This window comes from Anomaloglossus baeobatrachus, chromosome 2, assembly GCF_048569485.1.
Source record: "Anomaloglossus baeobatrachus isolate aAnoBae1 chromosome 2, aAnoBae1.hap1, whole genome shotgun sequence".
In the NCBI taxonomy this organism is placed as follows: domain Eukaryota; kingdom Metazoa; phylum Chordata; class Amphibia; order Anura; family Aromobatidae; genus Anomaloglossus; species Anomaloglossus baeobatrachus.
This window is the reverse complement of record NC_134354.1, coordinates 399,910,038-399,923,343: the sequence shown is the minus strand read 5'-3', so window position 1 is coordinate 399,923,343 and position 13,306 is coordinate 399,910,038. Positions and strand designations below refer to the sequence as shown.

The window sequence follows — 13,306 nt, the reverse complement described above, 5'->3', positions numbered from 1 at the left end:
ACTGTATCGCATGGGGCGGGTGACAAGGTCATTGTCGTGACTGGTGATGGCGCACGATGTGCTGCAGTGCTGGTGCGCTCGTGTGGCCTGATGTACCAACTGTTACATGTACAGCTGAGTATGGGGGAGGGCGGCTCTGCATGGGATGATGCCGCTGCTGCAGACACCCCTAGGATATGTACAGTGTATCCGGATGACTGTACATCTCGTGGCTTTCATCTCATTGCCTTGTCAGATATGTTCTATTGAATTACAGAATTTCACAACATTTAGTAGATTCTGACATGAAAAGAAGAGCAATGCAGCACATACATCCTGTGTTATACGGATCTAGGCTGGAGCTGCATAGTTACTGTTTGTGAAGCAACAGGTGAAATTGTCAGTGATACACCGTGTACCTGTCAGTCATACACCGCGTGCTTGTCAGTCATACACCGCGTGCTTGTCAGTCATTCACCGCGTGCTTGTCAGTAATACACCGCGTGCTTGTCAGTAATACACCGTGTGCTTGTCAGTAATACACCGTGTGCTTGTCAGTCATACACCACGTGCTTGTCAGTAATACACCGTGTACCTGTCAGTAATACACCGTGTACCTGTCAGTAATACACCGTGTACTTGTCAGTAATACACCGTGTACCTGTCAGTAATACACCGTGTACTTGTCAGTCATACACCCCGTGCTTGTCAGTCATTCACCGCGTGCTTGTCAGTAATACACCGTTTACTTGTCAGTAATACACCGCGTGCTTGTCAGTAATACACCGTTTACTTGTCAGTAATACACCGCGTGCTTGTCAGTAATACACCGCGTGCTTGTCAGTAATACACAACGTTCCTGTCAGTGATACACCGTGTACCTGTCAGTCATACACCACAGGCTTGTCAGTAATACACCGCGTGCTTGTCAGTCATACTCCGTGTACCTTTCAGTGATGCACTGTGTGCTTGTCAGTAATATACCGCGTGCTTGTCAGTAATACACCACGTTCCTGTCAGTGATACACCGTCTGCTTGTCAGTAATATACCGCGTGCTTGTCAGTCATACACCATGTACTTGTCAGTAATACACTGCGTTCATGTCAGTAATACACCACGTGCTTGTCTGTAATACACCGCGTTCCTGTCAGTCATACACCATGTACTTGTCAGAAATGCAACGCGTGCTTGTCAGTAATACATTGTGTACCTTTCAGTCATACACAGTTAACTTGTCAGTAATACACCACGTGCTTGTCAGTGATACACCTTGTACCTGTCGGTCATACACTATGTACCTGTTAGTAATACACGGTGTGCTTGTCAGTGATACACCGCGTGCACTCTTCAGTAATACACCGCGTGCTTGTCAGCTATACACCGCGTGCTTGTCAGGTATACACCGCGTGCTTGTCAGGTATACACCGCGTGCTTGTCAGGTGTACACCGCGTGCTTGTCAGGTGTACACCGCGTGCTTGTCAGGTGTACACCGCGTGCTTGTCAGGTGTACACCGCGTGCTTGTCAGGTATACACCGCGTGCTTGTCAGGTATACACCGCGTGCTTGTCAGGTATACACCGTGTGCTTGCCAGTAATTCACCGTGTACTTGTCAGTAGTAAAGTGTGTACTTGTCAGTAATTCACTGTGTATTTTACAGTACTACACCTTGTTCTTTTCAGTGATGTGTAGCGCCCCACGGGACAGGTGTTTTAACCTACTTGTTGCCGGGCCGGGGGTGCAGATCCTCTGCGTTGTCACGGGGTGGCCTGGCCTGGTTTCATTGCCCTGAGGCGTACAGGAAGGAGGATTGGAGGGTGGTAGGGAGGATGGAGATAGTAGCTGGAGGTTAGGAAAGTCTATTAGGATTGTGACGCCACCTGCGGTAAGCGGCCAGGTAATAGCCGCCGCTGCTGTTGCTGTCCTCTGGGGAAGATGTCACTGCAGCTAGGATGGTTTTCCTTCCCGCAGGAGAAGCTAGGCCCCAGGGATGTGCAGATATTTGAATGGAACAATACGTTGGGGGTACAGGGCTGAGGTCGACGGCAAGCACTGGATGACACAGGTTGTAGTTTCTTTTTACCTTTTACTAGTAGTTGGTGTCTTCCAGGAGCTAGCGGTCTGGTCAGCCTGGAAGCAGCAGGGGAATTTCTATTTGCCTGGTACTTGTAAGTCTCCTGTTGTGCGCAGGTGTAGATCACTGTGGCCTGAAACCGCACAGCGTCCCTCTTCTATGTGTATTTATGTCCTCCGTCTGACGGGTAGCGTGAGCCGGTGTTGGAGCCCACTCTGTAGCAGTATGGGGAGATAAGGTATGCACACCAGTGACTATGTAAGGGGAATACATGGAATAGCAGAAACTGCTGTGTGACTACTGACTTGAAAAATCCAATAGCTATGTGTAAAAGTGAAAATGTGAAAAATGGAATCTGCATTACTGCCATGAACATATGAATCAAGAGAAATGTAGCTACTGAATTGATCAATGCAAGAGCCCCAACACTACGCCAAAGTATTTCTCTACGTTGGGGTCCCTAGCTTGTGTGTGTCCTCTCATGCAGTTAAAAAACTTACCGTGTATGGGAAGCTGAGACCCAGGCTATTTATGCGTATGATATGGATTGGCAATAGGTGTGGTGGGGAGGGTTCACAAACGAAAAACTACTAACAATAACGAATAACGTTTGGAACACCATTCTAAGTCTGAACTGGGTGCAAAAAACCTAAAAAAACATCACTATGGGGAGATAAGGTATGCACACCAGTGACTATGTAAGGGGAATACATGGAATAGCAGAAACTGCTGTGTGAATACTGACTTGAAAAATCCAATAGCTATATGTAAGAGTGAAAATGTGAAAAATGGAATCTGCATTACTGCCATGAACAAGCTAGGGACCCCAACGTAGAGAAATACTTTGGCGTAGTGTTGGGGCTCTATTGCATTGATCAATTCAGTAGCTAAATTTCTCTTGATTCATATGTTCATGGCAGTAATGCAGATTCCATTTTTCACATTTTCACTCTTACACATAGCTATTGGATTTTTCAAGTCAGTATTCACACAGCAGTTTCTGCTATTCCATGTATTCCCCTTACATAGTCACTGGTGTGCATACCTTATCTCCCCATAGTGATGTTTTTTTAGGTTTTTTGCACCCAGTTCACACTCTGTAGCAGTGACTCCTGGCTCTTTCTTGCCACTTCGCCTCCGGATTTTGGGTGGGCCAGAAGAAGTGAACTCTTCTGCCCTCCGGCGTTACTACTGGACTGTTAGCACCCAGTAGCCTGGGACGCCAGTGTCCTGCTCAATGCGCTCGGTTCTAAAAAGCTGGGTAGCAGCTCTCAGACAGCGACCGTTCTCTTTGCTGTGTATTACTGTTCAGTGACTGCCCTAACCACAGCTAAGAATTCCAACTTGAAGGAATTATAATTTCCTGGATTCCGCTCAGTGGGTCGAAGCTTCATAGGCTATCACCTTCTCTCGGCCCCCTTGTACCTGGGACAGCACAGCTCCCAGGCCCACATTACTGGCATTCGTATAAAGGATGAAGGGTTGTCCGTAGTCCGGGTAGGCGAGTATCTCTTCTCCGGTGAGCGCCCTTTTCAGCTAGACAAAGGACTTTTCCTGCTGTTCAGTCCACTCAAATGGAGGTCCCCGTCGTTTGGCTTGGCCTACCATGAGATCTTGCAGGGGCGACACTATACTGGTGAACTCTCTTATAAACTGCCGGTAGTAGCTCACCAGGCCGAGGAACTGCCGCACTTCTTTAATGTAGGTTGGTCTTGGCCAGTCCCTGATGGCGGTAACCTTCTCTGGATCTCGGGGGCCACTCTTCAGCGCTCACCAGGTGTCACAGATACTGGACTTTTGGCTTCAGTAAATGGCATTTGGATGGTTTAACCTTGAGACCAAACCCAGACAGGTCTTAAAACACTTCCGCCAGGTGTTGTAGATGATCCTCATATGACTTCGAATACACAATCACATCATCTAGATATAGTAGGATAGTTTCAAAATTCATGTGGCCCAGGCAACACTCCATCAGCCTCTGTAATGTTCCCGGTGCCTTATAAAGTCCAGACGGCATACAATTAAATTCACAGAGACCCATAGGCATGGTAAATGCGGTCTTCTCTTTGTCTTCTTCAGCCAAGGGAACCTGCCAGTAACCGCTGGCAAGATCTAGGGTAGAGAAGTAGTTAGCAGATTTTAAGGCAGCCAGGAACTCCTCTATCCTAGGCAACAGGTAAGCATCATTGTGGGTGATACGATTTACCTGTCTATAGTCCACACACATCCTCATTGTACCATCCTTCTTTTTGACCAGAATCAGTGGAGCAGCCCAGGGACTACAGCTATCCCTGATCACCCCAGCCTCCTTTATTTCCCACAGCATTTCCTTTGCCCGCTGATAGTGAGCAGGGGGAACGGGACGGTATCTTTCTTTAATGGGAGAGTGGTCCCTGGTGGGAATTTGGTGGCGAACCCCTTTCACTTTCCCATAGTCTAAAGTGTGTTTACTAAAGACTCTCTCATACTCTTGTACGACCCGGTAGGCTCCTTGTATTTCATAGGGTTGGGTGGAATCTGTACCAATGTGCAGCTGTTGGTACCAATCCCCCCGTAGGTCTTCCTCACTTCCTCCCTCTGGGCCGGACGGGACCAAGGGTTCCGCAGCTTCGATGGCGTTATTGCCAACAGTGAGTAGTGTGGCGACAGTGGCAGACCGGGGCAATTTAACCTCCTCCTCTCCGAAATTCAGAATTCGGATGGGCACTTTCCCCTGATGCACTTCAACTATTCCCCGGGCTGTCAGGATATTGGGTCTGTCCCCTGAATACACGGGTTCCACGAGGGCCTGGTAATCTCTACCCCGGGGGCCCACTGCCGCTCTACACCAAATCATTATTTCACTCCTAGAGGGAACTAAGATCGGTAAGGAGTCACTCACCCTAACATTACCAATTCCCCCCCCCCCCGCGCTCAACCTGTTGTTTTTGCATCAGGGCCCTGATCTCTTTTTGCAACGCCTTCTGCTGCCCGACGCTGGCAGTTTCGGCCACCTGCTGCAACCAAACAATCACTTCAGAAAAAGCATTTTCAATTACATTTGTGCGGATGGTTACCATTTGAGTGCACGTCCGGCGATCAACGTCCACCACTATCATCCCCTGCACTTTTAACTCCACCCACCCCAGCTTGATAGTTACCTCTTTATAACCCATCTGTGGCATGGGTTGTCCATTACTGGCAATCTAAATAAGGGTAAGTGGTAATTAATGGCAATGATAGACAGGTCCATATCTGGGCCGTGGGTCAAATCAGCATCAGCCCAGTACCTGTGGTAAAGAATATGTGGTATTGTGGTCACCTGAGACCCAGTATCCAGGAGAGCGTTCATGGGAATGCCGTCCAGCATGATCAGTAGGACCGGCCGGCCTCCCACATACTTGTCCCGCCAGTTAGAGGAGTCAGTCCTTTTCGGTCCCGAGGGCTGGCTCCTGGTTCTGGGGACCGTAGACTCCAGAGACCGTCCTGAGTATAGTGCCCTGCCTTGCTACAGCGGCGGCAAATCGGTCGCCCAGCAGAGTCACAGCGATCACTGGTCTGTCTCCGGCCAAGGTGTTTTCCCCTACGATGCCTGGGAGTATCGCCGGGTAGATGGGCAACCCGATGTTCACTAGCTGCGGGGTCATCTGCAGCACTTGTACAGCTTTGGTTAGGCTGGCAACATTTTTAGTTAGTTCGTGGACCTGGAGCCTCAGGTCTGCAGAAGAACCTCTTCCCAGGCTCTGGGCATCTGCCTCCACATGGTCAGGGTGGGAGGTGCCTCCTCCCGGGAATGTGACGGCAGGCAGTCGTGAAGCAGTTGTAACACCTGAAGCTGTGTCTTGCAACACCCGGAGGGCCCGGCCTTTAAATTGTCAAAGTCCAAGTCAGGGGTCTGCAGGGCCAGAATGCGCAGCTGGGTCCAGTGATCAGGAGACAAGAGGCCCCCCCCCGATAAACTGCTCAGTCAGCTGCCGATGTCCTTCACTCACACCTCCAGGATCCGCTTGCCTCACAGCCCTCAGCGCCTCCTGGAAGTTCAAAGCGCAGTCCCGTATACTGTCTTGCACCCCTTGCTTGCATCCAAAGAATTGTACTTTTAGCTCTGCGACCGTGCGAGTATCAAAGGCGGTCCTCAGCTGCGCCATAACTTGCTCTACAGTTCCTTTATCAGTCTCAGGCCAAGTCTTGGCCTCCCGCTGGGCCTCACCATTAGCTGACCAAGCAGGACCCTTGCCCTCTGACTCTCAGCAAGGGAGTACACAGCAAACAAATCACAGTCTCTCATGGAAGTCACTCAAGTCATTCAACTGCCCGGAATACTGCGGCAGCCATGTCGCTCCCGGTGTATAAGGCATGAAAAGTGGCATCACCATTGCTGCGGTGGTCATGGCAGCTAGGTTCCCGCCTGGATTAGACATCTTCCCTCCCCCTTGGTGAACCTCAGCTAGGTTCATAACTTATTTGGGGAAGCGGGGGTTAACTCGTAACGGCTTTGGCGGCGGGCTTTCTCTTCGCGCCTCTTTTTTCCCGCACTGCACAGCAATGGCGGGTGCTGCTTTCAAACAAGTACATTTCACACAGTTCATAATGGCACAAAGTACCCGTTTGTCGCAGGCACAAATATCCTGTTCATGATGCCAAATGTAGTGCCCCACGGGGCAAGTGTTTTAACCTACTCGTTGCTGGGCCAAGGGTGCAGATTCTCTGCGTTGTCATGGGGTGGCCTGGCCCGGTTCCGGTGGTAGGGAGGATAAAGGTAATAGTTGGAGGTTAGGAAAGTCTATTAGGATTGTGACGCCACCTGCGGTAAGCGGCCAGGTAATAGCCGCCGCTGCTGTTGCTGTCCTCTGGGGCAGATGTCACTGCAGCTAGGATGGTTTTCCTTCCCGCAGGAGAAGATAGGCCCCAGGGATATGCTGATGCTTGAATCGAACAATGCATTGGGGGTGCATCGCTGAGGGCAACGGCAAGCACTGGACGACACAGGTTGGAGTTTCTTTTTACCTTTTACTAGTAGTTGGTGTGGTCTAGGAGCTAGCGGTCTGGTCAGCCTGGAAGCAGCAGGGGAATTTCTCTCTGCCTGGTACTTGTAAGTCTCCTTTTGTGCGCAGGTGTAGGTCGCTGTGGCCTGAAGCCGCACAGCGTCCCTCTTCTATGTGTATTTATGTCCTCCGTCTAATGGGTAGCGTAAGCCAGTGCTGGAGCCCACTCTGTAGCAGTGACTCCTGGCTCTTTCTTGCGACTTCGCCTCCGGATTTTGGGTGGGCCAGAAGAAGTGAACTCTTCTGCCCTCCGGCGTTACTACTGTGCTGTTAGCACCCAGTAGCCTGGGACGCTGGTGTCCCGCTCAATGCGCTTTGTCCTGGAGAGCTAGGTAGCAGCTTTCAGACAGCGACCATTCTCTTTGCTGTGTACTCCTGTTCTGAGATCTCACTTCCTGTTGCTCCCTAATCCCTCCTCCAGGTCAGTATGTCCAGAGAGGCTCCCTTCAACACAGGTTATGCGCTCCCCCTACTGGTCCGGAGGAGGAAGTGGTGTTGCTTGTTAGTGTACCTGGCAGAGATTTCCCCACTGCTTTCAAGCATGGCATTGCCCCCAGTGATGAGAACAACAGCACTGTGGCTCCCAGAACCACTGGGGTGCCACAGATGCACCATGTACTTGTCAGTGATGCACCATGTACTTGTCAGTGATTAACTGTGTACCTGTCAGTAATGCACCGTGTACCTGTCAGTAATGCACCGTGTACCTGTCAGTAATGCACCGTGTACCTGTCAGTAATGCACCGTGTACCTGTCAGTAATGCACCGTATACCTGTCAGTGATGCACCGTGTACCTGTCATTAGTACACTATGTACCTGTCAGTGATGCACCATGTACCTGTCAGTAATGCACCATGTACTTGTCAGTGATGCACCGTGTACCTGTCAGTCATACACCGTGTACCTGTCAGTGATGCACCATGTACCTGTCAGTAATGCACCATGTACTTGTCAGTGATGCACCGTGTACCTGTCAGTCATACACCGTGTACTTGTCAGTGATGCACCATGTACTTTTCAGTGATATACCATGTACCTATCAGTGACACACCGTGTACTTGTCAGTCAAACAGTGTACTACAGACAGATACAAGGTGTATATCTCTCTGAAATGCTCCACATATTTGTTTATATAGACCGTATACTGGCATGTGGTCGGTGTTTTTAGGATGACAGCTCAGACAGCGCACAGATGATCCAGAATGCTGGGGAGTGTGTGCAGTATTTGCAGACACACTCTCCGCGCTCACGCAGCACACGCAGGATCCAGAATGCTGGGGAGTGTGTGCAGTGATTGCAGACACATCGTCCACGCTCACACAGCTCAGACGGCGCACGCAGGATCCAGAATGTTGCGGAGTGTGCGCAGTGATTCCAGTCCCTGTGCTCATACAGCTCAGACAGCTGGGTGAGATCATTTTGCTTCACCTGCACACTGTCAGACTTGTGTGAGTGTGGGTAGCGTCTCACTTATGCTTTGTACACAATATTTTTTAAAATGAAAGGAACAGTGCCTGTGCGGCCGCTGTGATGGACAGATAATACTCACTGACATAACACGAGGGGTTGTTTTTTTGAACAGAGCATAATACTTCATAGCTATAAATTATGAAAATATTGACACTTTTCCTGCTTAATTAAATGTATCTTTTTTTGGTGGCACAACCCTTTTCAGTGCATCTTTCCTTATGCTTGTTTTCCCTCTATTTGCACCCTTCTTTGACTTTATAAAGCTAGAGCTGTCAATCAAAGAAAAGGGGGTGGAGATAGCAGGAAAGCAAGTAGGTGGGAAGATGCACTTAAAGGGACTCTCTCAGCACAGAATGACTGTTCAAAACAAGTACAGGCACTTAGTGTATCATGGTGGAGTCAATCATTTATATACACCTTCCCACCTGCTTGTTGTCCATATATCTCTTTATGGGAGAACATTTGCAGCACCATTCATAGCTACTACACGATGTATAGATCTGTGCCACTTCTAGTGCATCTTGAAATGCTGATTAGCGTGTGTGCCAAGACTTGCACCCCCACTGAAAAGACTTTACCAAACTTTTTAAGATATACGTCATCATCATTAAAGTCTGAGAAAACAACTTGAAATGGAAGTTATGAGACGATTCATGCTTCCCGAGTCGCGTACATGATGAATTCCAGCCAGATTGTATAGTTCCCTGAAATGCGTCAGCGTTTCAGAAAAAAATATACTTTGAAGACCTCCAATGGCTGGCTTCTCCCAGCTCTGCTGGAGGTGATTGACAGGTCTCGCCCCTCAACTGCATCAGCGATGGGAATAACCAGCCGGGGGCAAATCTTCAAAGTATATTTTCCTTGAAACGCCAGAGTGTTTCGGAGATTAATATATACGGTTCCAGGCATTAGGGCCTCTTTATTGGCTGTTATGGAGCAGAGGGAATAAACTAAGAACAAAATCTGCCCCCTTATGATGGTCTGAAGCTATCAATAGCAAAGTGTCTTAGTGATGGTTACAACCGGGAGATGAATGTTTCCGAGAACTGATCACTTACACTTCCTCTCTTGACCACAAGATGGCTCTGATATGGAAATTGTGGCTTATAGATGGTTTCGTAAAAAAAAACGCCGACTTTGGTTATCAGGAAAGAAGTGTATAACGCTTTATGTAAGTATACAGCACCCTGAGAATGGGATACTCATATGTGATATCAGGTAGTAAAATGCTTTCTTTCAGCTGTACCTTGATTTCCTGATAAATATGTGATATTAGTATTGGGGGCTTCAGATGACACCCCATTACTCACATCCCATGGTGTCTATAAGATCAGATGAAGGTGAAGAATACTGTTATTGTATAGAAGGCGGCCTATCTGTTTATTTGTCTGCCAATTCGAGGGTTGCGCTATGCATTTCTGTTACCTTGGAAACTAGCCAGACACTATTCCTGCTCTTACGGAGTGAGGTTTGAAGCTCCACATTAAGCATATGTCTGTTTTTCATCAGGATACATTGGACACCATAGGCACCGTATACGTGCATTGCATGGGCGCAGTATACTATTGGTACATTTCCTGGACCATTGATCATAATACTGTTTTTACTATGTTGTATAGTTTTCCTTTTTACTGCAGTCTGGATCCCGCTGTGTCTGTGCAAACTCATGGATTCACTTATTATGTGCATTACTTATTGGAACAAGATGGAACTATAATATACATGTGTATATATATATAGCACCATGTTGGAGACTTTCAGGTTTTATTAACTGAAAGGGTTTTTTTTTGTAGGTTTTCTTGACAAGAATTGAAGCCCCCTGGAATACCAAATTATACAATGCTGAGAGACACCATGAAGTCGTGGAATGAAAGCTCGGACATATACAGCAGTGACCAAGAAGAGGAAGAGGAAGAAGAAGAAATGATCTTTGGCGAAAATGATGATGACCTTGAAGAATTAATGGATTTTAGTGACCTTCCCACATCTCTGTTTGCCTGTAGTGTACATGAGTCAGTCTTTGAGTTAGAAGATCAGAAGGTATGTATAGCTATGGAGTCATTCTTCTCTATATTTAAAAAGCAATGAAAGCAAAACAAAACCAGTATTTACATTGTACCTCCAATATAGGTCAACTAGCCTTAAACTGTATAGTATATATAACACTACCCATCTACTGACCAATAGAAATGATTGTGGCTGATAAAAATCATGTGGGCACCACATATATAGTAGATCTAGGGCCTACTTGACATCTGTTGACCTCCATTTCTTCTGTTGGACTGCTGCTAGTACAGTCATTGTAAATGTCAGCATCGTAACGTCATGGTTGCTACGACGTGTGGTCTACAAGTATAATTAGGGTATATAAAGTACCTTAAACCTCTATCATGGAAGAGAATAATGGGTCCTGAGAAATGTTATGGGCTCTTAATGTGTACTGTGGTAACAAGTTCATGGCTGTCCACTGCTGGATAACTGCTAGTCTGACTGCCAACATTCACTGATTTAGGAGTTATTATCAGAATACCCCTTAGAGGATCAAATCCAGGTGTTGACTTTCCTTAGGCCGGGGCCACACGGGGCACTAGTGCGATCCTCGCATGACACTCTGATCACGCTGGCAGCACAACGGGAGCCGCGTGTCATGCTAGTATCCCTGCGTCTGAGGTCCGACTGTGCGAGCAGACCTCAGCTGCAGGGGGTGGGCTGACTCTGAAGAGGGGAGGGCCGGCTCTGAGGAGGGGAAGGAGGGATTTATCTCCCTCTCTCTTCCGTAGCCGGCTATTTCCATTATCGCTTTGCACTCCCGGTACACCGGTGTACCGCGGGTGCAGTGCGATCTTTCTCTCGCCCCATAGACTTGAATGGGTGTGAGAGAAAGTCTCGCATTACAGTCGCAGCATCCTGCGATTGTTTTCTCGGTCAGATTAGGGCTGAGAAAATAATCGCTCATGTGCACTGACACACAGGCTAGAATTGGTCCGAGTGGAATGCGATGTTTTATCACACTTTACTCGCACTGTTTTTCTCACCGTGTGGCTTAGGCTTACTCGTAGCAATGGATCAGCTTTTCTCATTATCATTATATTGTCCTCATCACCCTGAATATATGACAAATATCTACATTTATCTATCTATGTGTGTGTATATATATATATATATATATATATATATATATTTATATTTATTAAAAATGTCAGTTTATGATGTTTTTTTCTACCTTTTTGCAGGAAAGATTCAAAGCTCTTTTCACAATATACGATAACCAGGTTTCCTTCCAGTTGTTCAAAAGTTTTAGGCGAGTGAGAATTAATTTTAGCAACCCAGAAGCCGCAGCTAGAGCGAGGATTGAACTGCACGAGTCAGACTTTAATGGAAAGAAGTTGAAGTTGTATTTTGCACAGGTACTGTATAATCCATTCATGTTGTATTGTTTTTTTTATAAAAAAAATAAACATTTTGCAATACCTTTACAGAATTTTTCTCATGCAGATCTTGTTGTGTCTATATGTCACGACTTGACGGTTGTGATGTGAATTGCAGCCTGTCCAGAGTTTTTACTAGCATGTTGCAGTACTGCATTGAATATATAAAATAAATTTCCGGAAAAGTAAAAATGGGCAAGTCTGTACAGTATAAAAAAAAAAAAAAAAAAGAACTACACTGTGTGCAGAATTATTAGGCAAGTTGTATTTTAGAGGATTTTTTTTTATTATTGATCAATAACTATGTTCTCAATCAACCCAAAAGACTCATAAATATCAAAGCTTAATATTTTTGGAAGTTGGAGTGGATTTTTTTTAGGTTTGGCTATCTTAGGAGGATATCTCTTTGTGCAGGTAACTATTACTGTGCAGACTTATTACGCAACTTAATAAAAACCAAATCTATTCCCATCTCACTTGTTTATTTTCACTAGGTAAACCAATATAACTGCACACAATTTAGAAATAAACATTTCTGACATGCAAAAACAAAACCCAAAAAATTAGTGACCAATATAGCCACCTTTCTTTCTGATGACACTCAACAGCCTACCATCCATAGATTCTGTCAGTTGCTTGATCTGTTTACGATCAACATTGCGTGCAGCAGCCACCACAGCCTCCCAGACACTGTTCTGGTGTACTGTTTTCCCTCCCTGTAGATCTCACATTTTATGAGGGACCACAGGTTCTCTATGGAGTTCAGATCAGGTGAACAAGGGGGCCATGTCATTATTTTTTCATCTTTTAGACCTTTACTAGCCAGCCATGCTGTGGAGTAGTTGAATGCATGTGATGGAGCATTGTCCTGCATGAAAATCATGTTTTTCTTAAACGATACTGACTTCTTCCTGTACCACTGCTTGAAGAAGTTGTCTTCCAGAAACTGGCAGTAGGTCTGGGAGTTGAGCTTCACTCCATCCTCAACCCGAAAAGGTCCCACAAGTTCATCTTTGATGATACCAGCCCATACCAGTACCCCACCTCCAAAATTAGAAGGATGAGATCCAGCACTGCTGGATTGATCTGCAATGGTGGCTGACTTTCCTTGGTCCATGCACAGTCAGATAAATGGTCTCCGAGGATCAGGTGAGCCAGATTACCCCTTTTTTGCTCAGTACCCCACCTCCACCTTGCTGGCGTCTGAGTTGGAGTGGAGCTCTCTGCCCTTTACTGATCCAGCCTCTGGCCCATCCATCTGGCCCATCAAGAGTCACTCTCAGTTCATCAGTCCATAAAACCTTTGAAAAATCTGTCTTAAGATATTTCT

At 46.8% G+C, this 13,306-nt stretch overlaps 1 protein-coding gene across 1 annotated transcript in view; it reads left to right on the top strand.

The window, feature by feature from the left end:
- RCAN3 (RCAN family member 3) overlaps positions 1-13,306 on the top strand; it is a 31,744-nt gene that overhangs the window by 89 nt on the left and 18,349 nt on the right. The window contains exons 2-3 of the mRNA XM_075336089.1: positions 10,342-10,588; positions 11,782-11,955. Coding sequence (XP_075192204.1) covers positions 10,388-10,588; positions 11,782-11,955 — 375 coding nt within the window. The 5' untranslated portion in view covers positions 10,342-10,387. The remainder of the gene's footprint in view (positions 1-10,341; positions 10,589-11,781; positions 11,956-13,306) is intronic.